General features: G+C 49.3%; 1 protein-coding gene across 1 annotated transcript in view; it reads right to left on the bottom strand.

The window, feature by feature from the left end:
• Window positions 1-22,998, bottom strand: part of LOC144100310 (putative sodium-dependent multivitamin transporter) — a 65,440-nt gene that overhangs the window by 13,963 nt on the left and 28,479 nt on the right. The window contains exon 12 of the mRNA XM_077633295.1: window positions 19,155-19,339. Coding sequence (XP_077489421.1) covers window positions 19,155-19,339 — 185 coding nt within the window. The remainder of the gene's footprint in view (window positions 1-19,154; window positions 19,340-22,998) is intronic.

Consider the following 22,998-nt stretch of genomic DNA (forward strand, 5'->3'; position numbering starts at 1 on the left):
CGAATGCCTTACGAAGCATTGTAAAGTAGCAAACTCTTAACCAGAAGTTAGGTGTCTATGCTCCTTTCAATAACTCAAGTGGGGAGGGGGGGGGAGGGGTCTAGCATTCTGGGCGCCCTACCCGCACGTAGCAAGGAAAACGCATTCAGGACTGCTCCCGTCACGGCCCTGAGACAGCGTTGCCGGTGGGGAGATTTAAGAGGAGAGTTAGGGCGACTTGATGTTGTTGTACATAGATAGTTTACAGCTTCTAATGGAAAGTCGAAGCTTTAAACTGTAAATGGTGCTCAATAAAAAAAAAAAGGTTTAAAAAGGAACTTAAACGCCAGGCATCAATACAAGCGGCTATTTTTCAAGCAAATGTCTGTATTTCTTGGGTTTACGCTGCTACTCAATTCAAAGCTGCCATTAGGGAGTCTTTTTCTCTCTTGATCTTATGAGCTTGAAAGGAGTGGAGAGGAAAATGGGTTAGATTTAAACTAGAATGTCTGTAATACATACTTTTTTTTGCTTCCCAAGAAACAAACATCACCATAAAGAAGCAGTTAATCTACTTTTACACATAGCAAGAATTTGTTTTATCTGTCCTCGGTGTCTTTAGATCTTCTCGTTCCTCCTACTTTTGGTGTCTCAGACCACCTGAACATAGTGCCGTATGCCAAATAGTTCTTAGGGTTTTGTTATTCATGGTCATCATCAATATCAGTCTGACTGCACCCACTGCAGGGCAAAGGCCTCTCCCATGTCTCTCGAATTAACCCTGTCCTTTGCCAGCTACGCCCACCCTATCCCTGCTCTGTGGCCCGGACCGCTAAGCCGAAGACATTGATTCTAAGCACCCTGCGCTGTGTCACAGGTCTGACCGCCGCCGTGGTCAGTTGCTCCACACCTGGTGGGGACTGAGGGCCAAGAGTTAATTGGTTTGTTTATAGAAGGTTGTGGCCAAGTACTACACCAGGATGGCCAAATCCTGTTCTGGTGAGAAAGTGCGCTGTCGGTTCTGATCACCGAGATCAGGCCGCACGGCAGGCCTGGTTAAGCAATTCTATAGACACGCGGAGTTTTTCTTTTTTTTTCAAACCCGGTGGAGAATTCCGCGGAACTGGAATTCGAAACCCGGTCCTCTTGCACTCGAGACTGCCGATGTACCTCTACATCATCGCTGCGATTCATTTCAGGAGAAAGCAGAAAGCAAGGCACAAGCTGATTATCGCCAGTACAATGCATGATATGCCTATCCGCATTTAGCTCTGTGATACCCACTACACACTGAGCTGCTAAGCTGTGCGGATTGCGGAAAATGCTGAATATGAGCGACCGCCTAACATGTGCATTATATGTCGCAAATGTTTCTGAAACCGGAAGTGCAGTTTCGATTCACAGCGCCGGTTTGTATACTAGGCCGACAAAGCTTCGAGTTGGCTATAAATCTGCTCGAGCGGGAGATAGCAGTGAGTGTTACTTTGTACACGCAAAAAAAACGTTATTTTTGCTTCACCGTGGAATCACGTAGCCATTGAAAAAAATCCTCTTGGAAACAGGAAGTGATGTTGCACAACAATTGTCGACGTGAGCCTTTATTTCCCGATGCACTCTCATCATGCATATTCCCGATGAAGTCCTCTCCTGGCCATGTCACGCACACGTGCTGAAGTGAGCATTTGTAAAAGGAAAACAGACTATTGCAATGCCTCTCGCAAGTTAGCTTTCAATGTTTGCCGTTCAGTCCGCAGAGAGAAAAATATAGCTATGGTTTCGGGCCGCATAAACAGATAGCAAGGGCAATAACCCCTTGGAATCAAGCCTCACTGATAGCTGTTTCAATTTCTTCAGTTGCCGTGTTATTCAATGTAGGTAAATAGATTGGTTGAAGTGGAAGTACCAAACTCCTATAAACGCAGAAATGCATTAGTGCCTTTCACTTGTCACTTTGCGCGTTCGCGTCCCGGAGATTTACCGTTTGGTTCGTTGCGGCTAGGGTACCTTCTAAACTGAAATAGGGCTGTCTGTCAGCAGTATTGCGTGACTCAAATAATCGAGATTACTCCTATCCGGAGCCCTCCACTACGGCACCCCTTTCTTCCTTTCTTCTTTCACCCCCTCTCTTATCACTTCCCATACGGCGCGGTTCAGGTGTCCAACGATATATGAGACAGATACTGCGCCATTTCCTTTCCCCAAAAACCAATTAAAAAAAAGATTACTCCTATCACATTTATGGGAAAAAAAAGTTGGTTTTTGAGGAAAGCAAATGATGCACTAATTGTCTCAAATATCTCGGTGGACACCCGAAAAGATAAAGAAGGAAGCGAAAGAAGGAAGGAAAAAAGAGTTGCCGTAGTGGAGGTCTCCGGAATAATTTCGACCGCCTGGGGATCCTTAAAGTGCACTGGCATCACACAGCTCACGAGTGACCATATTTATTTCCCATTCTGCATTTGTACATATAGCCCCGCCGCGGTGGCTCAGCGGTTAGGGCGCTCGACTACTGATCCGGAGTTCCCGGGTTCGAACCCGACCGCGGCGGCTGCGTTTTTATAGAGGAAAAACGCTAAGGCGCCCGTGTGCTGTGCGATGTCAGTGCACGTTAAAGATCCCCAGGTGGTCGAAATTATTCCGGAGCCCTCCACTACGGCACCTCTTCTTCCTTTCTTCTCTCACTCCCTCCTTTATCTCTTCCCTTACGGCGCGGTTCAGGTGTCCAACGATATATGAGACAGATACTGCGCCATTTCCTTTCCCCGAAAAAAAATTATTATTATTATCATTTGTACATAGTGTACATTATCCCTACCCCTTTACCTCTATCCTCTTCTATTATCACTCCCCGCTTTCTTTCCCTCTCCCTGTTCTCTCGCTGTCGTTTTATTCCCTCTAGTCATAGGTCATGTGCATGTTTCGATGGCAGATGCAGCTGATAGCCACTAACAAAAACTAACTTCTTCCCGCAAACGCATTTTGTGCTGTGGTGGATCAGTGGTTATAGCACTCGGCTACTGAGCCGGAGTTCCCGGGTTCGGACCCTGCCGCGGCGGCCACATTTCGAAGGAGGCGAAACGAAGAAGGCGCCCGTGTGCTGTGCGATGTCAGAGCACGTTAGAGATCCCCCAGGTGGTCGGAATTATCCCGGATGCCTCCACTACGACACCTCTTTCTGTCTTTCTTTTTTCAATTTCGTCTTCCTCTCTTCTCTTACGGCGTGATTCGAGTGTCCAACGAGATAAGTGAGACAGCTGCTGCGCTATTCGCTTTCCTGAATAATAATAATTGGCTTTTGGGGAAGGAAATGGCGCAGTATCTGTCTCATATATCGTTGGACACCTGAACCGCGCCATATGGGAAGGGATAAGGGAGGGAGTGAAAGAAGAAAGGAAGAAATAGGTGCCGTAGTGGAGGGCTCCGGAATAATTTCGACCTCCTGGGGATCTTTAACGTGCACCGACATCGCACAGCACACGGGCGCCTTAGCGTTTTTCCTCCATAAAAACGCAGCCGCCATGGACCCGGGAACTCCGGATCAGTACAAAGGGTTTGCTAGTTTTCCTTTTTACATAGGGCGGCGGGTATAGTAAAGCTGCGCGCATCATCGAGGCGTGTCTCACGCTAGCTCCCCTTTTCGACTGTCACGCGCTCGTACAGGCAGAGCGAAGGGAGTTGTTCTGTGGAGGAGAGGAGTGCGTTCAGGCGGGCGGTCGACGAGGCGGCGGCCACTGGCGCAGATTTCTTTTCAAGTCTAGTCTGAAGCGCTCTCTCAGCCACCCAACGAGCAGAGGTAAGGGCAGGGCAGCCCACACCTGATATGAAGCTACCCAATCTCCGCGAGAAGAGAGATCGCGCAGAGCGACGGGCGCGACGGACTGACAAAGCCGCCGACTGGACTGTCTACAACCGCTTGGACGCAGCAGCGCGCCGCCACGCCAACAAGCAATACCGCTGGCAGTGGACTTCACTATGCCAAAGGATGGAGGAAGATGTCAGCTCGCGGAGGCTGTTTGACACCCTGCGGCGCATCACCGAACCACAGGCAAACCGTCAACCGCTGGCCGCCCTCGCAATCTCCAGCGGCCTCAGCTTTGTAGAGTTGGCAGAGCGGTTTGCCGATCGATTCGCGCCGCCCAGCCCCGCAAACGCCGCTAACATAGCTGCTCCTGAGAGCCCCAGAAGCGACCCCAGTCCCTCGTCCGTCGCCTCGGAAGGTCCATGTGATGCGCGGTTCACCGCGACGGAACTGAACAATGCGCTGCAGCGCTGCCGCCGCCGCTCGGTGCCCGGACCGGACGGGGTGACATACCAGATGCTGCGAAACCTGGATGCGCAGTAACGACAGATCCTCCTGCAGCAGATCAACCTGGTGTGGGAACGCGGGGAGCTACCGGAGGATTGGCGAACCGCGGTCGTTTGTCCCATCTGAAAGGCAAGGCGCCCACCTACGGAGCTGAGCGGATACCGGCCAGTGGCATTAACATCGGCGGCAGGTAAGCTCATGGAGCATATGGCGTTGCAGCGTCTGAACGAGCGGGCGGCGGAGGCTGATTTGTTTGACGAGCGGCAGACGGGTTTCCGTGGGATGCGGTGCACGGCTGATTCTATACCGGACGTTGTTACAGCGCTGGAGCATGCCAAGGCGGCAGTACAGGTTGCGCTGCTGCTACTACTGGACGTCCCAGGCGCTTTTGACAACGTTCACCACGCACCAATTCTCGCGGTGTTTGAGGGGGCTGGTGTGAGCGGGCGCCTTTTGCGATACGTTCATGGCTTCCTAAGCGGGCGCACCATGCGCGTAGGAGTAGGGGGTAAGCTCTCCTAGCCTTGCCCGGTGGACATGGGCCCGCCGCAGGGCTATGTCCTATCACCATTTCTGTTTAATGTGGCCACGTCGGTGGTGCCGGCCTGCCTCCCCACGAGCGGCCGACACCATGTGTACATGTCCATATATGCAGACGACATAGCTCTGTTGTGCTGGGGACCACCGGACGAGGCGTTCCGCGTGCGGGGGTGTCTTCAGGGAGCCCTGACCGCAATGGATGCCAGATTGCGCGGCCTTTGTCTGTCGCTGAGCGCGGGCAAATCGGTGGCCATGGCCTGCGTTTCGCGCTCGCGCGCGCACCTTGCGCCACTGTCACTGGACGGGACTCCGATTCCTTGGCGTAAATCGGTGCGGTACCTTGGCCTGGACATCGACTGGCGCCTTTCCTTCCGCCCCGCGGCGACCAAGGCCTGTCTGCAGATGAAGAGGATCACCGCCGCCGTGCACAAGCTCACCGCTCGACGCCAGGGCATCTCCCAGCAAGCCGCGCAGTGGCTATACAATGCCGCAGCTTTGGGGGCGGTGCTCTATGCGCTGCCGCTCGTCACGGTGCGCAAGCCGTGCTGGAAGAAACTCGAGCTTCAGCACCGCAAGTCCCTGCGCGTGTGCCTAGGCCTGCCCAAAAATTCGCAGTGCGCCGCAACGTTGGCCGAGGCAGGATCGTGGCCACTTTAGCTCCAAGCAGCGCGCAGGGCATTGAATCACATTGACCGGCTTCACCGCGCACCAGACGGCGGCTCGCAGCTGCAGCGTATGCGCTCGCACCCGCGCTCACGAATGGGCGCGGCGCTGCTTGAGTATGAGCAATTGACACAGGGGCCACCCCACTACGGCTCCTGCGCGCCCTGGCCTGCTGCCTCGGAGGTACAGCGAGAGATCGTCGGCATTGCGGGAAAGCGGAGCACACCCCCCTGTGCTGTGCAGCAGCTGGCCAGAGCCGTCATGCACGAGGAGCTCCAGGACCATCTCCTCGTGTACACCGACGGCTCAGTGGCCCGCGGCAGCTGCTCCCTTGCTGCGGCGGCCACCATCCCCGCCCTGCGACTGCACATCCAGCAACACGCAGCCTTCCTGGGCTCCTCCACCACGGCGGAGTTGATGGGGATCCGGCTCGGGATGGACCTGCTCCTTACCCTCGGCCCTCCGCCGCCCAGGAGTGCTCTGCTGTGCGACTCCCGCGCCGCCCTCAGCCGCCTGCACTCTAACGGCCGCGGTACCCCACTAGTGCGGGAAATTCGCTCGCGCATCGAGCGCCTCGCGCAGAGAGGTTGTGCCGTGCGTGCACAGTGGGTTCCCGGTCACTTCGGCATCGCCGGCAACGAAGAAGCTGACGACCTCGCGACCGCTGCACACCAACTACCTGCCAGCGATCTGCCCCTTGCGCTGGAGGACTTGCTTGCGGCCATCGACGACCATCTCCGAAAGCAGCGCCCCGACCCGCGCATCGCGGGAGGTGAGCGCATTAACAGTGTCACCGGCTGTCGCGCACGGTCGCAACGTGCAATGATCCTCCGCGCGCGCATTGGCTGCGTGTGGCCCGGGGAACGACGGGTGCGTCACGGAATCGCGACGAGTGATGTGTGTGACTGATGCGGTGCAGTGGAAACACGACAGAGTTTTAGTTTCACGTACGTAGAGGCTTCACGTACGTAGAGCTCTTACGGGTGACCAATGTGCATGCGCAGAACGCAAAGGGTATGCGCGAGTCTCACGTGCGTACGTGAGATTCGGATTTTTACGTTGCGGTCTTGGCGTTGCTTGCGTACGTAGCGTTGACAAACATGGCGTCGCCCTGCCCGCCGCTTCACAGCGATAACAGCTTCGTCGCTAATCCCTCGAGGCGATATCGTGTTCTAAACTGTTGTATTCGCCTTCAATTTGCCCATTCTTACCCTCGCATAAGGTTTAAACTGACAAATAGCTTTTGTTTTTCAGACAGAAGGGCGATTTTTCAGCTGTTAAGCCTGACGAAGTAGCGTTGGTCGTCGTCATAGCAGCAGTCTCGCTATGAATGGCTTGGCTTAAGCACTTGTCTTGGATTATTTAGGCTACAACGAGTGTCTGTGTTTCTTAGTAGATGGCGCTAGGCGTAACGCGCGGCGTGTTTCGCGTACGTGTAACTATAACGGTTTCAAACGACCTGCGTGCAGGCTACGTAGACTTCTCACGTTTGCGTACGTGAACCCTCTACGTACGTGAAACTAAAACACTCTACTAAAACACCTGCTCCTTCACTGTGCCGCGTTCGCCGATGCTCGTCGCGATATGCTCGCGGCCTATAGGGCGCAGGGCATACTACCAGACTCCATCAAGACGCTATTGTGGCCGCAGGGCAGTGCGCGCACTCGTGAGCGAACTTTGGTGAGCATCTGTGCATTCCTCGAACACACGGGCTTGACGTCCCGTCTGTTCTCCGTCAGATAGTTATACACGCAGTGACCGAACGCTCCGCGGGTGCTACCTTGAACGATTAATGACTGGACGCCCCACTCCAGTTGTAACCAACACAGTGCTGTGCGCGTGTGTGATTTAATTCCTCTAAAATGAACTAATCACGCGCACAACCTGCACAACCTGGACACATTTCTTATTGTGTAAATAGTTTGTACATATTACTTCTCCCCCTATCCTCTCTTCCTGTACCCTCACCTCTTCCATTTCATTTCTCCATTCTGCCTGCTGTCCTTTATTTCCGCTGCCCCAGCTCAGGTGCTTCAGTATCGATGGCAGATGCCGGGGCTAGCAAAAATCTTCTTCTTCCTTTTTACTATTATTTTTAATAAAACCACTACCACCACCACCTGTGGCGGAGCACTCGCATACGCCGCTCAAGACTGCGTAGTTGGGACGCGGCGTCTGTTGGTTCAACTTTAGGCGGTCGGTTAAACTGACCACAGATCGTGGCAGCTGCATCAACACCTGTACTCAAGCATAGTAAAAAGCTGTATAAAAGTCTTCTGCCTCCATCTCAAGCAGCCTCCGGCCTCCTCATCATCTAAGGCAGCGCACCAAGGTTGCATCTACCACTACTGGAATGACTGTACTAATCCATAGCAGTGAGTGTTATAGTGGGTGATGACGTTGGAATAGGTTGTCTCATAATGTGGGTGGCCCGTACCTGGGACGGTAGCTATTAAGGAAGGGTTGAAAGGGCACTTACATTTTCCGCTTTCTTTAACACATCATAAGCGCACTCAAATAATCTTTATTTGGGTTAGTCGAACATCTTGCGCTGGATGCCTGCACCCTGCGTTACTACATCAATAGGCTGCAGCGGTGCGAAGAAGCTTTTAATGTTAGTTTCAACTGCACGCGAAGCTGAAGGGGAAAATAACGGAAAACATTCACCTCGCAGCCTGCAAGGTATCAGCGGAGCAAAGAGGGAAAACGCTACTGAGAACAGAAAGCTTATGAAGAAGAACGCACAAATACAGAAACATATGTGCGAATCGTAATGGTCACTACTAGAGAGTATAATTTCGACCACCTGGGTATCTTTAACGTGCACTGACATCGCACAGCACACCTGCGCCTTAGCGTTTCGCCTCCATCGAAACGCTAAGGCGCCCGTGTGCCGTGCGATGTCAAAGGACGTTATCCACAGGTGGTCGAAATTATTCCGGGGCCCTCCACTACGGAACCTCTTTCTTCCTTTCTTCTTTTACTTGCTCCTGTATCCCTCTCTTACGGCGGTTCAGATGTCCACCGATATGTGAGACAGATACTGCGCCATTTTTATTTTCTTCAAAAACCAAATTACACAATTCCAAAGGTGTAAAACACACCTCAGTATTATTCATGAAAAAGAGAATAGTGCTGAGAATAGCGCAGGAAATATGAATATTTTAACGTGACAGCGTTAAGGAGCTCGTGTCGCAGAAAAGCCGGTGTTGTCGGCGTCGGCCGCGATCAAAAATTGCTCCTCTTCACAGTGAGCGCAAAATCTCTCCTCCTCCTCCTCGCAATGTACGCCACTGCCCCAACAGATAGCGCGCGTCGGCAGCGCAAGCAAAGGAACGGACCCCTGTCACATATTTCGGTGGACAACCCGGATCGCACCGCAAGGGAAGGAAAATGAAATGCAAATTAGTTTTAAGGAAAGAAAGTGAGGCCTGTCTGACATATATCAGTGGACACCCGAACAGTGCCGTAAGGAAAGGAAAATGCTATGAAAATTGATTTTAAGGAATGGAAATTACGCGTCTGACATATCACCCGTTCGGGCGCAGTGCGGCCGTGCGGGCACGCAGGAATCACGCGGTGAGCGGCGAACAGCGCAGCGCTTTCACCACGAAGCTTGCTGCTGGCTGCCCGTTCGTTCGGCGCGGAAGCTATGCTGTCGTTCTTAGCATCGAGTTTGTCGAGAACGATGCGTCGACGAACTACGACTGTGACTTGAGTCCCTTGCGTTTCGTCAAGGCGCCTGGCAGCGCTTCTACGTGGTTTGCCGCTCCGCGCGTCCGTTTCACCGTACGTAGCAGAGCGATTTGTCTAATGGGCAAGGCGTCGCGCCCAACGGGCGATGGCGTTCCGTGGACTCCCTGGCAGTGTTGCAACACGCTGTCGTGTTCCACTCTTAAAGGCGAAGCTTAAGCGAGAATATCACGGTCAAATATGAATATTTTATCGCCATTTTCCACTCAAGATTTGCAAGTTATATCAAGAAAGACCCGACGATCGCATCGTGCTTTACACATAATTCGGCCACGTCGCTTCGAATTGAGACTCTGCACTTTAAGACATAAGATTTAGCGCAATGCATATTGTTATTTGCGTTATTTTTGCTGACGGAAACTTCAGACGCCTCAACTTTTTTTCCCCTTGGAAGTTGCAACCGTTTTTTTTTCATGGTTTAACCTTGCTTCTTCATTTCTGTTCGACAGTTTTCAGGAAGGCAATGTAGCGCTACGCTGCCAGTGGCGCTGCCACCACCAGTTATGCTACTGGCAAACGCGGTTGCTGGTATGTTGATAGATATCGCCACTTTTATTTCCTTAATACTATTATTAAGTCGGCGTAGTGCTCCAAACGGTAGCTATAACAAAATCTACACACTATCTTTATTGTCGCGCCAATTATTACCACTGCACGTCGCCTATGCGGCGCTGCTGTTTTTGATTCCATAAAATTTCGCATAGTGACTACACCGACTTTAGAGCGTGTCTCCCATGACAGGACTAAGACATTGAGACTACCACATGTAAAAGTCTGTTTTTAAATTTTCCTGCTGTGGTTATCAGCGCCACAGCCAGGGAAAGTCCCAAAAAGAGACTTGGATCGATGCAAAAGAACTACTCATGTCGATGGAATCTAGTAATCTGTCCCTTTTGTTTACTGGTGACAGCCGAGCTGAACAGTTTTTACACTGTGTTCATCACTACCGCTTACAGAGTATCTCTCAGCTATAGCCCTGATATAAAAGATAAAGTGCTTGTTTTTTACCCAAATCTGAATGCGGTTGCGTTTAATGCAAAAGTCAAGTTCCTTTTCAAACGAGCCAATGCAGTTCGCCGGAGGTTTTCTGCGGCCTTGTGTTGCGAGAGCGCGCGGACGCGTTTCGCATGAGCTCCGAGGATTACGGCTACCACCCGCGGAATAGCCCTCGACCGGCTGCTGAAACCTCTACTAACACCTTCAGGACCTCGTCCGGATCACGAGGACGACCGGTGTTTGCGTGCAAGTGCTCGTGTGCCTATTGTTCGGCGCATCTTGCGTCGACCACGTTTTTTCCGCCGCTAGGCCTAATAGGCCTAGCACGAGTACGGCCGCCTGGCGGTAACCACTCCCGACGACCTCGGCTCCCCGGAGGGAGCTGACACGCCTGCAACATGGAAGTCACCGTCGAGGGTGAACCGATCACAGAACATGATTTGAACGACGGAACATGGACCTCCATGGCACTCAAGAACCAGCAACGATTCCGCCGGCGCGGCGTCGACAAAGAAGACGGACGCTCGGCGCCGGGCCGAGCCGCCATCGGGACGCCCGGCGTTGGGGACGAGGCCGCCGTCATTACTGGCGCCCAAGGCTACGCGAAGAAAGGCAAGCCCCTTGACTCTACCCATAGGAAGCCTAGGCCTCCCCATAGAAGAAGAAGACCCCCGATCCCGAGGCTACCGGCAGAGAATTACAAATTGTAATCAGACCGCAGTCTCCCCTTGACCTTCCCACCCATGGCGGAGCGCTACTGCTCGAAGCGTTTCTTTCGTCAAGCCGCCAAGATTACCGACGACAACACCTTTACCGAAGATATTCTTCAGAAACACCCAGTAAACCACACCTTCACGATAAGCACGCCCAACGAGAAACGTGCGAACGCTTACCTCAACCTGCAAGCGTTAGTCATGGGGGAAAAGCAGTACCCCATCAAAGCTTACGCGCCTTCCCCGGATCTCTCGGTAAAAGGCCTCATCCACAACGAGTATTGTGGCGAAACGGACGCGCAGCTTGTTCATAACTACAACACCTACAACCCCGACTGGACTATCCTATCGGCAAGACGGTATGGGAGAACAAATCATATAATCATTACGGTAGCCGGAACGGAGCTCCCCCGACTACTCCGATACCCCGGCACAAGACATAAAGTGGTCCTCTTTCTCAACCGAGTAGAGGCCTGCTTCAACTGCCGCAAGACAGGGCACCGACAAGACGTCTGCCCACAACCAAAACGAACCCGCTGCGTCAGGTGCGGAGAAGAGCACCCCCCACCACATGAGGGACAACCACCAACCTGCGTCCCCGTTTGCATCGTCTGCACGGGGGCGCACAGAACCGGGAGCACCAGCTGCAAGTTCAAATTCGTCAAGCAGCAAGCCACCCAGAAACCCGACCTGGCCAGGAACGCCGACCAAAACGCCGGGCAGAGCGACACCTTCGGACGCCAATCGAGGGCCAGAACCCGACAAAAAGAGACGCTGACCCTAGGCAACGAGAGGGAGGAGTCCTTCCCGCCGCTGCCACGAAGTAGAAGCAAGTCTGCTACACGACGCAGCCAGTCGCAAGACCTTCGACAGGACCTACCATCCAGCCGGAAGCGGGACCCCAAGAACCCCTGGACAAAGCCAGAAGAAAAGGCTCTCAAGTGGCAGGAAGATCCGGAGAAGCAGGCACTTCGCAATCAGGTGAGGAAGCAAGCCATGTTAATAGAAAGCATGCAGTCCCAGATCAGTGAGCTAGGCAGTAAACTCGCGAGCCTGACGCAAACCCAACGCCACATTGAAGGCGCGACAACCGCTAATGACAGGTCTCAATCCCTCCCTCCTTCCGAAGGTGCGGGTATGGACATAGAACAACCGAAGGCTCAAAAAAGACAGGCCCCAAAAGACCAGCAAGAGGCCCAGAATCCCAAGAAGCGAATTGAAACAGACGCGGCGTCCCAACCGACGTCAACTTTCGCTGTTAAAGCCGAGCTAGCTCTCCAGCAGAATGAGAGGGTCAACAAACTGGAAGCCCGAGCAGATAGGCTAGACGCGACATGCACAGATATCGCCAAGAACCTACAACAGACCAGAGAAGAAATGATGGACGCCATCAAGGCATTACAAGCCCAAGTGAGCGCAATAGCGAGCGCCGTTACGCAGCTGACAGTGCCCCAACATGGCAGCTCGTATTCAAGATATCATCATCTGGCAATGGAACTGTAGAGGTTTTCGAGGCAAACAATCCAATCTGCAGCTTTATATTCAAAACTTGGAAGTCAAACCGGACATTATTACGATCCAAGAACCGATGGGACCCGTTAGTTTACCAGGATACAAAACCATATCACAAAAAAACATACCACACAAAGCAGCAATGACAGCCACGCTAGTGGGTAACCAACTCACGGCCATTCAACATGAATTCGACGATTCTCAAGCAGACAACACGCTCACCGAAATTATTCCCGCCAGAAAGAGGCAGGGGAGCCTATACGTTCTTAACCTATACAGCTCCCCAAAAGATCAATCCAGAGAAATCCCGGCATTACTAGAGTCCACCACGAAATTAGCCAAGAATGGGCAGCTAGTGATTACGGGCGACTTCAACGCGCCACACGTAGAGTGGGGATACCGGAAGTCAAGCAAGAAAGGCAACATCCTCTGGAACAAAATCCAAGGATTAGGACTCTCGCTACTTAACGGTCCTAGCACAGCGACCAGAACTGGCAACAGCGTTAGCCGAGACACCACCCCGGACCTCACGCTAGCCAGGAATGTGCAGAACCCCGCCTGGTGAAACACAGGCACGGATCTAAACAGCGACCACTACATCCTGGCCATTACCCTTCGCACCGAGATTCGGAAGAAGGGCTGGAAGGTAACGAAATTTACAGACTGGGAACAATTTCGGAAAGAACGGGATCAAACGGCCCCGACTGAAATCGAAGACATCCAAGATTGGGTTAAATCAATATGTAAGGATGTAGAGTCGCACACAAGCGACATAACAACAGACGCCGCACAACCTAACCTCGATTCAAGATTGGCACACATGTGGGAGGCAAAAAATTGTCTTATGAAGAGGTGGAAGCGACAGCGACTAAACAAAGTCTACGAACTCGAATCGCCCAACTCGAAAGAGAAATTGAACAATATGCGATAGAACTTACCCGGCAACAATGGTATCAAACCTGTGACAGCCTGAACGGACAACTGGGTAGTAAGAGGGCGTGGCACCTGCTCCGTCACCTTCTCGACCCCACACAGTCCAAGTCGGCTGCGCAAGGACAGCTCGCTTAAATCATCCATCAATATCCCGGGGACGAACACTACTTCTTGGACCTCCTCAGGGACAAATACCTAAATACCGCATACGACGGAGAAACGAGCCCACAGTATTCGGGACAACCAAATCCGCTGCTGGACGAGCCGTTCAGTGATGCAGAAGTCTGGGCAGCGCTGGGCCAGCTTAGAACAACCTCAGCGGCAGGACCAGATCTGATTACGAATAAGGTCCTCCGGAACCTGGACCTGAAATCTGTCACTGCAGTCACAGATTACTTCAACGTATGCTGGGAGACAGGAATCATTCCCAGCAGCTGGAAACATGCCCGAGTGACATTTATTCCAAAACCCAACAAGAAACTCAACGTGGACAACCTAAGACCCATTTCCCTCACATCCTGTCTCGTGAAACTCATGGAGCACGTGGTTCTGAACAGACTACGGGACTACAACGAAGACCACAACCTCATGCCACACTCCATGGTGGGCTTCAGAAGAGGACTCTCCACCCAAGACGTCTAGCTCCAGCTATCACGTGACATACTCGACCCCTCCATTAAGAACACAAGAGCAATATTGAGCCTCGATCTCAAAAAGGCATTCGACAACGTGTCACACAATACCATTCTGAAACACCTAGCCGACCTCAACTCAGGCGAACGGGCGTACAATTATGTTAAAGCCTTCCCAGAAAATAGAACGGTGGAGATCACCGTTGGACCACTGAAATCCACCCCAATCAGGCTCGGTAACAGAGGGACACCACAAGAAGCAGTCTTGTCGCCCTTCCTCTTTAATCTGGCTTTAATCAAGCTTCCAGACAGGCTCAACGCAATTCAAAACATCCATCACACTCTGTACGCAGACGACATATCTGGACGAACCGCGGCTCCGATGGACAAATTGAAGAAGCTCTCCAAGAAGCGGCTGAAACGGTTGAGTTGGAGGCAAGGAGAGCCGGCCTCGAGTGTTCCCAACCAAAATCAGAACTCCTAATCATACGGCGGAGCAAGAAACCTGAAGACAGGATCCCCATCAACATTAAGATCCAAGGCAAGAACATAGATGAAGTGGAGAACATACGGGTCTTAGGACTCCACATCTCCAACACCTCCCGCAACACTGTAGCACTAGGGAGACTCGAAAGCTCAGTACACCGGGTGGCGCGCATGGTCAGGCGCATCGCCAACAAGAGACGAGGCATGAAGGAGCACGACCTATACAAACTCCTTCAAGAATTCGTCATCAGTAAAATTACATATGCCTTCCCATATCTCCATCTCAAGAAAGGAGAAGAACAAAAGATCGACACCCTAATACGGCATGCATACAAAACGGCGCTGGGCCTTCCTAAATTCACAGCCAACGAGAAAATCCTCGCCCTGGGAGTACACAATACCTTTTCTGAACTTAAGGAAGCCCACCTAACAACACAGACGGCTCGACTCTCCAGCACTGCAGCGGGCAGAATCATCCTGGACAGACTTGGCATCGAAGGGGAGCCTATGGGGGACCATACAGGCCCCGTTCCTAGCCATATCCGAAGAAAGATAAAAATGTTACCTCTACCCAAGAACATGAACCCGCAAACCCAACAGGGTCGGCGGGAAGCAAGGGCCAGAGCTCTGCATCGACGCTTGCAGAGTCTTCAAGACGTCATCTACGTCGATGCAGCCAACTACCAAGACAGCCCCCACAGATTCGCCATCTGTGGGGTATCTCATCCTCAGGACCCGGACCCGGCCACTACACTCATGGCCGCTACAGTATTTACCAAGAACGCGGAAACCGCGGAAGAAGCTGCAATTGCAGCTGCTATCGCCTCTACGGACGCTACAACCATCGTTAGCGATTCCAAATATGCCATTGCGAACTTTGCCAAAGGCCGCATCTCACTCACGGCCAGAAATATCCTGGAAAATGTTAGACACATCCCCCCTCCGAGACATTGACCTAATATGGGTCCCGGCGCATGCCGGAAACCCCGGAAACGAGGCCGCCAACGCACAAGCTCGAGTTAAAGCCGGCCGAGCAGTAGACGGTCCGAACCCGGAGGCAACCGGTGAAGCGCTAACCTCCTATCACGACCACACCACCCATTTTAGACTCGCACGTAGGCAGTTCCCGCCGCCGCACCCCTCCCTGTCAAGGGAGCAGCAGGTGGCGTGGAGAAGACTACAAACCGACTCTTTCCCCAACCCAAATGTGTACTCGCACATATTTATTACAACCTCCAGCCCTAACTGCTGCTTCTGCGGTGCAAAAGCTACTTTAGACCACATAATCTGGGACTGTAAAGCACATCCCCCACCCCCAGATCTCATGGCTGCTCCCTCACCTGACGCGTGGCTTTCAGTAAAGGTCAGCGACGACCGAGGCACTCAAATCAAGGCTGTCGAATGGGCCTGTGCGGTACGAGACCTACATGGTCTGGACGTCACTTACTGACCACGAATCTACACTTTCTTTCAATAAAGTTTTTACTCACTCACTTCTGCGGCCTGATGTCCTTCGACACAAGCGTGAAACTTTTTTTAAAAAAGCGAAAGGTACATTGGCCACGTACTCGCAGTTTCGCGGTGCTCGCAGTCCCACAGTGGTCGCACCGTACCACGTGATCAACTACGTGACTGGTAACGTGACCAACCACGTGACGAACCACGTGACCAGCCTCGGCGTCAGCTTCTCGCAATCTGGCGCGAAGTCAGAGAAGAAGCCGTGCGCCTTAGCTTTCGCTACGTATATCCTGGCATAGCGGAGCTAAGCCACTGCCAATTTTCAGTCGGGCTCTGCGTTCTCGTGCTGTTTTTATATATATATAATTGGTTTTGGAGGAAAGGAAGTGGCGCAGTATCTGTCTCATACATCGTTGGACATCTGAACCGCACCGTAAGGGAAGGGATAAAGGAGGGAGTGAAAGAAGAAAGGAAGAAAGAGATGTCGTAGTGGAGGGCTCCGGAATAATTTCGACCACCTGGGGATCGGACAGTACACGGGTCATCGTACAGTACACGGGCGCCTGAGCATTTTTCCTCCATTTTTTCGCGATCCACTTCGCGGTGCCTGCTGCTGTTCAGCCCACCTGTGGCCATGCCCACGCCTCTTTTTGCGAGAGTTTTGAACAACGGCAATCGACTATCCAGCTCGCGATAAAATCCTTGTAACATGTGGGCATCATTGTTTTCCTCTACAGAACTGGGGCGTACTGCCGTACCGGCGATCAAAACAACTGTTGCAGCAGCCACGCATCGTTTAATTAGGCTTAGAAAAAAAAGCCCAAACACGAGAGACATTGCGAAAAGAGCGCGACACGAACTCTGTGTTTTATGTTATCTCTGTATTGCTTTTGTAAAATGAGCTAGCGTCGATTTCGAATGATGTGGAACGGTTGCCGTGTATCAGGTTTCTGTGTTCAGCTTCTTTCTTGCAGCGTTTTCTAAGTTTAGAGTGACGTCCGTTTCAATGCGGCAAACATAGTTTTCAGGTGCTTCCTTTTTCTAGCATCGGCATTAACAGCTTTTATTTCGAGATGTTCCAAAAGCTTAATGAACGTAGAGGGTTTGGTTTAGTTTGAGGGGTTTAACGTCCCAAAACGTCTCAGGGTACGGAAATTTCGACCACCTGGGGTTCTTTAACGTGCACTGACATCGCACTGTGCACGGGACTCTAGAACTTCGCCTCCGTCGAAACTGGACCACCGCGGCCGGGATCGAACCAGCGTCAATCGGGTCAGCAGTTGAGCGTCATAACCACTTAGCCACCGTGGCGGTCATTACTCAAGATAGAAATTTTGATAGAAAATATTCAATTGATTTGATAATAAATCAAATCAATTGAATATTTTCTATCAAAATTCTAGTGCTATTTTCTAGTGCTTTGTAAGCACATACGGCATTTCAGTCTTGCTTCTTTTATCCTTTTTCTCTCCTAGAAAGGAAACATATTTTTTCACCTGCATAATAATTTTCCTTAGAATGCGTGACAATCCCGATTTAAAATGATGCTACCAATTGTAATCTGTTTGTGCCGGGCATTTAGCAAGTTTTTTTTTCATCTGAGACGTTTCATTGATGTGTGTTCTAAGGTTGTTTTTTTTTTTCCTGGAGTTTTTGAAACAAAGATCTGAGGCTGTATTTAATGCATGCAAGTGATTTGTGTTCCCAATGGGGGTTTTGTTGTTTATAATGCCTGTGTGCAGAACTGCATTGGAAGCAGAGGCCTTTGTCAGGCTTTTTGCCTTTTTCCTTTGTTCCGGTTTCTGTAATCAGAATGAAAAAAAAATATTGTTCACCATGAGGGACTACAGGCATTAAACCCTCTATGTGGAGTATTCCCGTTATTTAGTAACCGCTTTCTCAGCGCATTGAAAGTGAATAAACGTGAATAGTCTTTGAACCGTGTTTGAAGCAGCTCCGGGTGTTTTTATTTTCAATACTTCCAAACTTTTGACCACGAGTGCTTTGGCGCCTCTCATCATGTATGGAACGGGCCTACAGTTGAGGAGAGGCGCTGTGTTTTCCAAAATGTCTTATACATGCTAACTGGGCTCCATGCTAGAGACAGCTCCGAAAAGCCAATGCGCTAATTGAGCACAAACGTTATGAACGCCCTTGATTAAGACGTCAGCGCACAGTTGGTCAAATAATTCCCTGACCCGTCCAAGAATTGAACACCTCCAAATGGACGTGATCGCTCGGTACGTGGTCTCGGTGTTAATATTGTTTTAAATGTTACGCGCTTAATGGCCGCTTCTAAAACACTGAACCTGTTTTCTGGATCCGTAAGAATGGTGCACAGTTCACCGGCAATCTGTGCGTCCTTTCGCCACCTGTCCTGAGGAAACAGCAGATTATTAACTGAAGCTTTGTTAACTCTTATTACGTTCAACTATTGCTAGAGCATGGTCCGTGAAAAGTTATCATGCTTCAGCCCATTTCGCAGTTCGGTGTTTTAGCCAGAAAGGCAAGCGGAGAAAAAAATTAATAGCGTTTTCACGCGTGTGATACAGATGTTCAGGGCTGGGTGTTTGCGTTTGGCCTTTTGAAATTGCTGCATTTACTTTCTGTACTGGTACCTCGACTGAGTATACGAAGGTCGTGTTTTGGGAGAAATAAAACGAGTGCTGTGTTTTGAGAAATGCGCAGGCACAGACGTGAGCATGTTGTAATGCAGTGCTTTGGCAGGCGGCTTTGCGCGAACGTACAGACGCGGACAAAAGTAAACGGATCACGCTATTGGCCTCTAATATTTTTCATGCATTGCCTAACTTAAATTCCAAACTATGGTATATGCATGCTGTTAGTGGACGCTAGTGCGTTTCATCACAGAAAAACAATGTTTCTTTATCTCCGACAGGGAACGCACGATTGCGCTTAAAACGGAATAGCGTGCTCCGTTTAGTTGTGGCCGCTCCTGTACGTTATCTTCTTGATGAGCCGTTCTTTAATGGCTCGACCCTCTTCCATGCTCATAGCGGTGAGAGCTCCCTACCAGTTGCGTCTTCGGCAACGCCACGTGCCTTCAGTTTAGGCAGCCACTTCCAGAAAATTACCCATCAAAGCTATGGCACGAAATCAGATTGAGACTTAGAGCGCGTTTCAGTTACGTGTTCGAAAGAAAAAGCGAAGATCGAGACAAACCTGCTGCTATGAGAGCCCTGGACAGATGACTCCGGGTTTGTGAAGTTTTGGGTGGTGTTCAGTGCCAGTGGACATCGCTCCAGCGTTCCAGTGAGAAGCGGCGGAATGGCGACATGGGACAGGCTTCGACCCACCGCGTGCCACACCTGGAGTCCGCAAACCAAAACGCATGCCCACCCCGCACCCTGCGAGGCAAGGGACAGAGATGCTCAAACGATGAATTTGGGTCTCACATCGCATGTCGTGTGGCTTACAATGCGACGTCGATCCTTGTTTACTTTCTATTGCCATAAAAAGCCGCTCTTTCGGATCTCAAATACCGCAGAACTGATGGTTTTGTTTTGGTTTTATGGGTTTTAACGACCCAAGGCTACTCAGGCTTTGGAAACTTTGTAGTGGAACGCTTCGGGTAAGTTCCACCGCCTGGGGTTTTTTAACGCGTATTTACATTGCGCCGCACACGGGCTTCCAGTAATACGCCACCATCGAAATGCGAACGCCGCAGCCAGGATCGAACACGCGTCTTTAACCCTATGACATTTTCTCATACTTCATCCCCGAAATCGCTAACACATGCAAAAGCGTGCAGTAAGCTTATTTTATTGCATGAAATTTAACTGAAGTATGTTTCCATCACTGCACTCGATTTTCTTCTTGTCTATGCTGCACGTAGCAACAGTGCAAATGAGGTTTTATTTATTTCTTTATTTATTCCAAAATGCTCCTAATTCTTTTGTCATGGACATAGTAGGGGTTGTTTACACAACATTTGAAAACAGCAATGAAAAGTAATATGGTAAGGTAGTTCTACATTAAATTGATTGAGGGAACCATCTGCAGTCAGCGATCATAGAACTGTATCATTTTTTGATATTTTGCACTTCATTTCGAAGCACAGTTGAAGTACGCAGTGACGTTGGCAACAATGACAGGAGCAGCTTATAAATCAAGCGCTGCGTTGTGTTTCATATCTTATTTCGTGGTGAAAATACGTTTTGTACGTTTTTTTAATGTCAGAAAGTGCTTGTGAAGCCATATATGAAGTAATGAGGGAATAAATAAATAAATAAAATGCCTTTGCCACTGAGCAGCAGCGGCAAGAAGAGAGCACCGAAAGAAGGCTTAATGAAAGCTCTAATGAGCCGTGCCATTTCATTCCCTTTTTCTTATATTTTTTATGCCTGTACGAAACTTAATCCGCTAAGTGTATTTTTCTCAGGTTACAGAAAAATCATTCATACGTACGAATGAAGGACTTGAAGCATATGTATTTGGTCTTGCCTCTCATAACTTTATAACCACAATTTCTTTTTGACTAATTATCCTCGTAAATTATGATGTACGATGGAGCACTTGATTCATAAGCTGCTCTAGACATTGCTGTCGCATCCACGGCATAGTTCTATTGTTCGCTTTGAAATGAAGTGCAAAAAAATGAAGAAATTGCCTCAATGACCCAGTGATTACAAAACTAATTGTGCTAGTGATCCGGGCAGGAGGTGTAAGAAAGGAAATCACGGAAATCGGTGCATCTTATCTTAGAAGGAATTCCCATATGCATAGCCTCCGTAGAAAACTCTCTGCAACAACTGCAGCACTCTCTCGTTGCCGAACACTTCTCCCTACGAAAGGAAAGCTGCAAATATATTACGCTCTATTTTCATCGTATTTAATTTACTGTAGCCTTATTTGGCTTGCCAAAACAAAAACAAGCAGTGAAAAATTCTTGCATTCAGAAAAAAAATCCATTCGCTATATTGCCAATGTTCCGTTCCTACACTCGAACCAAATATTATTTCCCTCGTATAAAATCATCAGACCTAATAACATATACAATTTCCGTGTTTTGAGTTCTTTCTTTTCAACTACTGATCAAGAGAATTTTTTTAGTACAAACTGCAAGTCTTACACCCAGAAAACAATTATGCCTACTCGCAGTACTGACTTATGGCATACTCCGCATTTCACCACAATCTACAAATTTTAGTCATTGCAGCACAATCTCCCACATATCACTCAATCAACATCAATATGCCAAAATGATTATTGTAAACAACTCAAAGAATCCTTTTCCAAACTATAAATGTAGTGTTTTTACATGATTTCTTCACTGACCTATTATTTCTCGTACCTCTACGCCATCTTGGTTTCAGTTATGATTGCATAAATCTAGTTTTATTCATATATGTGTGTATGATGTATCCTTGTATTATTTCTGATAATATTTGGAAACTGAGCTTCCCTGTGCTTCGAAAACTACGCAAAGGTATTACTGTACAGAGTCAGCTATTCTCCATCTCTCCATTGTTTCTATCAACTATTGTTAGTAACTATGTCGGCACTGGCTGGTGGAGGTTTTCTGGGCCATCTCAAGTTTTCATTTAGAGCATTTAGCCCAGATATGCTTCCAAACTTCAAGTAAGTTAAATTTAATTGAATTGAACTGAAAGAAACTTCAGCGAAATTTTGCCCAATGCAATAAGCTGACTCCACTATTTTTGGTGTGTTAACTTGTGAATTGTGAACTTTCGAGGTTTCATTAACATGTGTTAAATGTTCAACACACTGGCCCCTTTTGATTCGTCGCTTTTGACGCGGGGCTGCCGAAATTTTGATCATGTCTGCGCACTCGCAGCCAACCTCTGCACTTTGAAACACTCTTTTAATATCTACCATAATCGAGTTAGAAATGACCGCGACAAGTATGTTTCCTGGCCGTGTTATATGTGTCAGAGCACCGAACACGAACACAAAGTGCAGAATTTCAAGCGAAATTGAATAATATAAGCCACCTTTCTTATAAAGCCTGCGCGAGAATTTTAAAATTGGAGCAACACTGAAGGTTCGCCTCATGGGTATGACGCGATAGTGTTATTGAGTCTCTTCTGCTGCATGGTGTCCTCTATACATATCACTTCACCGACACGGACATTGTTCTTCTCTTCAGCCACCACATAATGCTTAATCACTCACCCCATCTCAGGACATTCATTGCAAGTCTATTTTATTTATGTTATTGTATGCATCTGCTGCACATTCTAGTTCATTTAAATTATTTTTACTCACTGCAAGACACACAAGGTCTCCGTTTAACCAAGTCAAAAGAACGCGCCGCGGTGACACACTATATGGCTAGCGTGTCTGTATAGTAAAAGGTGACAGGTTCGATTACATTGAAATACCAGAATTTTGTTTTCATCGCAATTATTTTATTTGCATTCTTTCTTGTCATAACAATATTTACTTTATGTTGCAAGCTTATAATTACAATGTATTCGTTTTTATCACTTTTTGTCTCCTCATTTCGAAGTCTGACGTTACCACCTTGAACATAACCGACTCTGGACACGCCTAAAGGACACCGGGTTCTGGTTTGAACGGGGTACTTAAATGTAACTTATTTATAATTTGTCATTTTGTGGCTCTCAGCCTTGTATACACAGTAATCTTTTTAGAGACAGTGTAATATCGTTCACACTTTTTGTTAATGTCAGTAAGTGGTTGTAATGCCACAAATGACACTGTGGGTAAATTAATAAATAAAATGCCCTAGTTACACGTAGAACCGGTGGGCACAGAAGAACCCAAGAAGGCATTACTGATGTTAAAGTGAGCACTAAAATTTTAATCTATTCTTGATATTTTTGCGTGTGTACAAAACCAAATCTGTTAGTTGTCTGTTTTTTAGGTTGCAGGAAACGCATTAATAGTATAGAGGGTCTGAAATATATTTATTTGGTTTTGTCCCGCATAGGGTAAGTGATCTAGGGTAAAAAACGATGGTCCGTATTACTCGTTCGTACATTTTCGGTAAAGAAATAGTAGGTGGGGCCTTTATATATAA

Source organism: Amblyomma americanum, chromosome 8, assembly GCF_052857255.1.
Source record: "Amblyomma americanum isolate KBUSLIRL-KWMA chromosome 8, ASM5285725v1, whole genome shotgun sequence".
Lineage (NCBI taxonomy): Eukaryota > Metazoa > Arthropoda > Arachnida > Ixodida > Ixodidae > Amblyomma > Amblyomma americanum.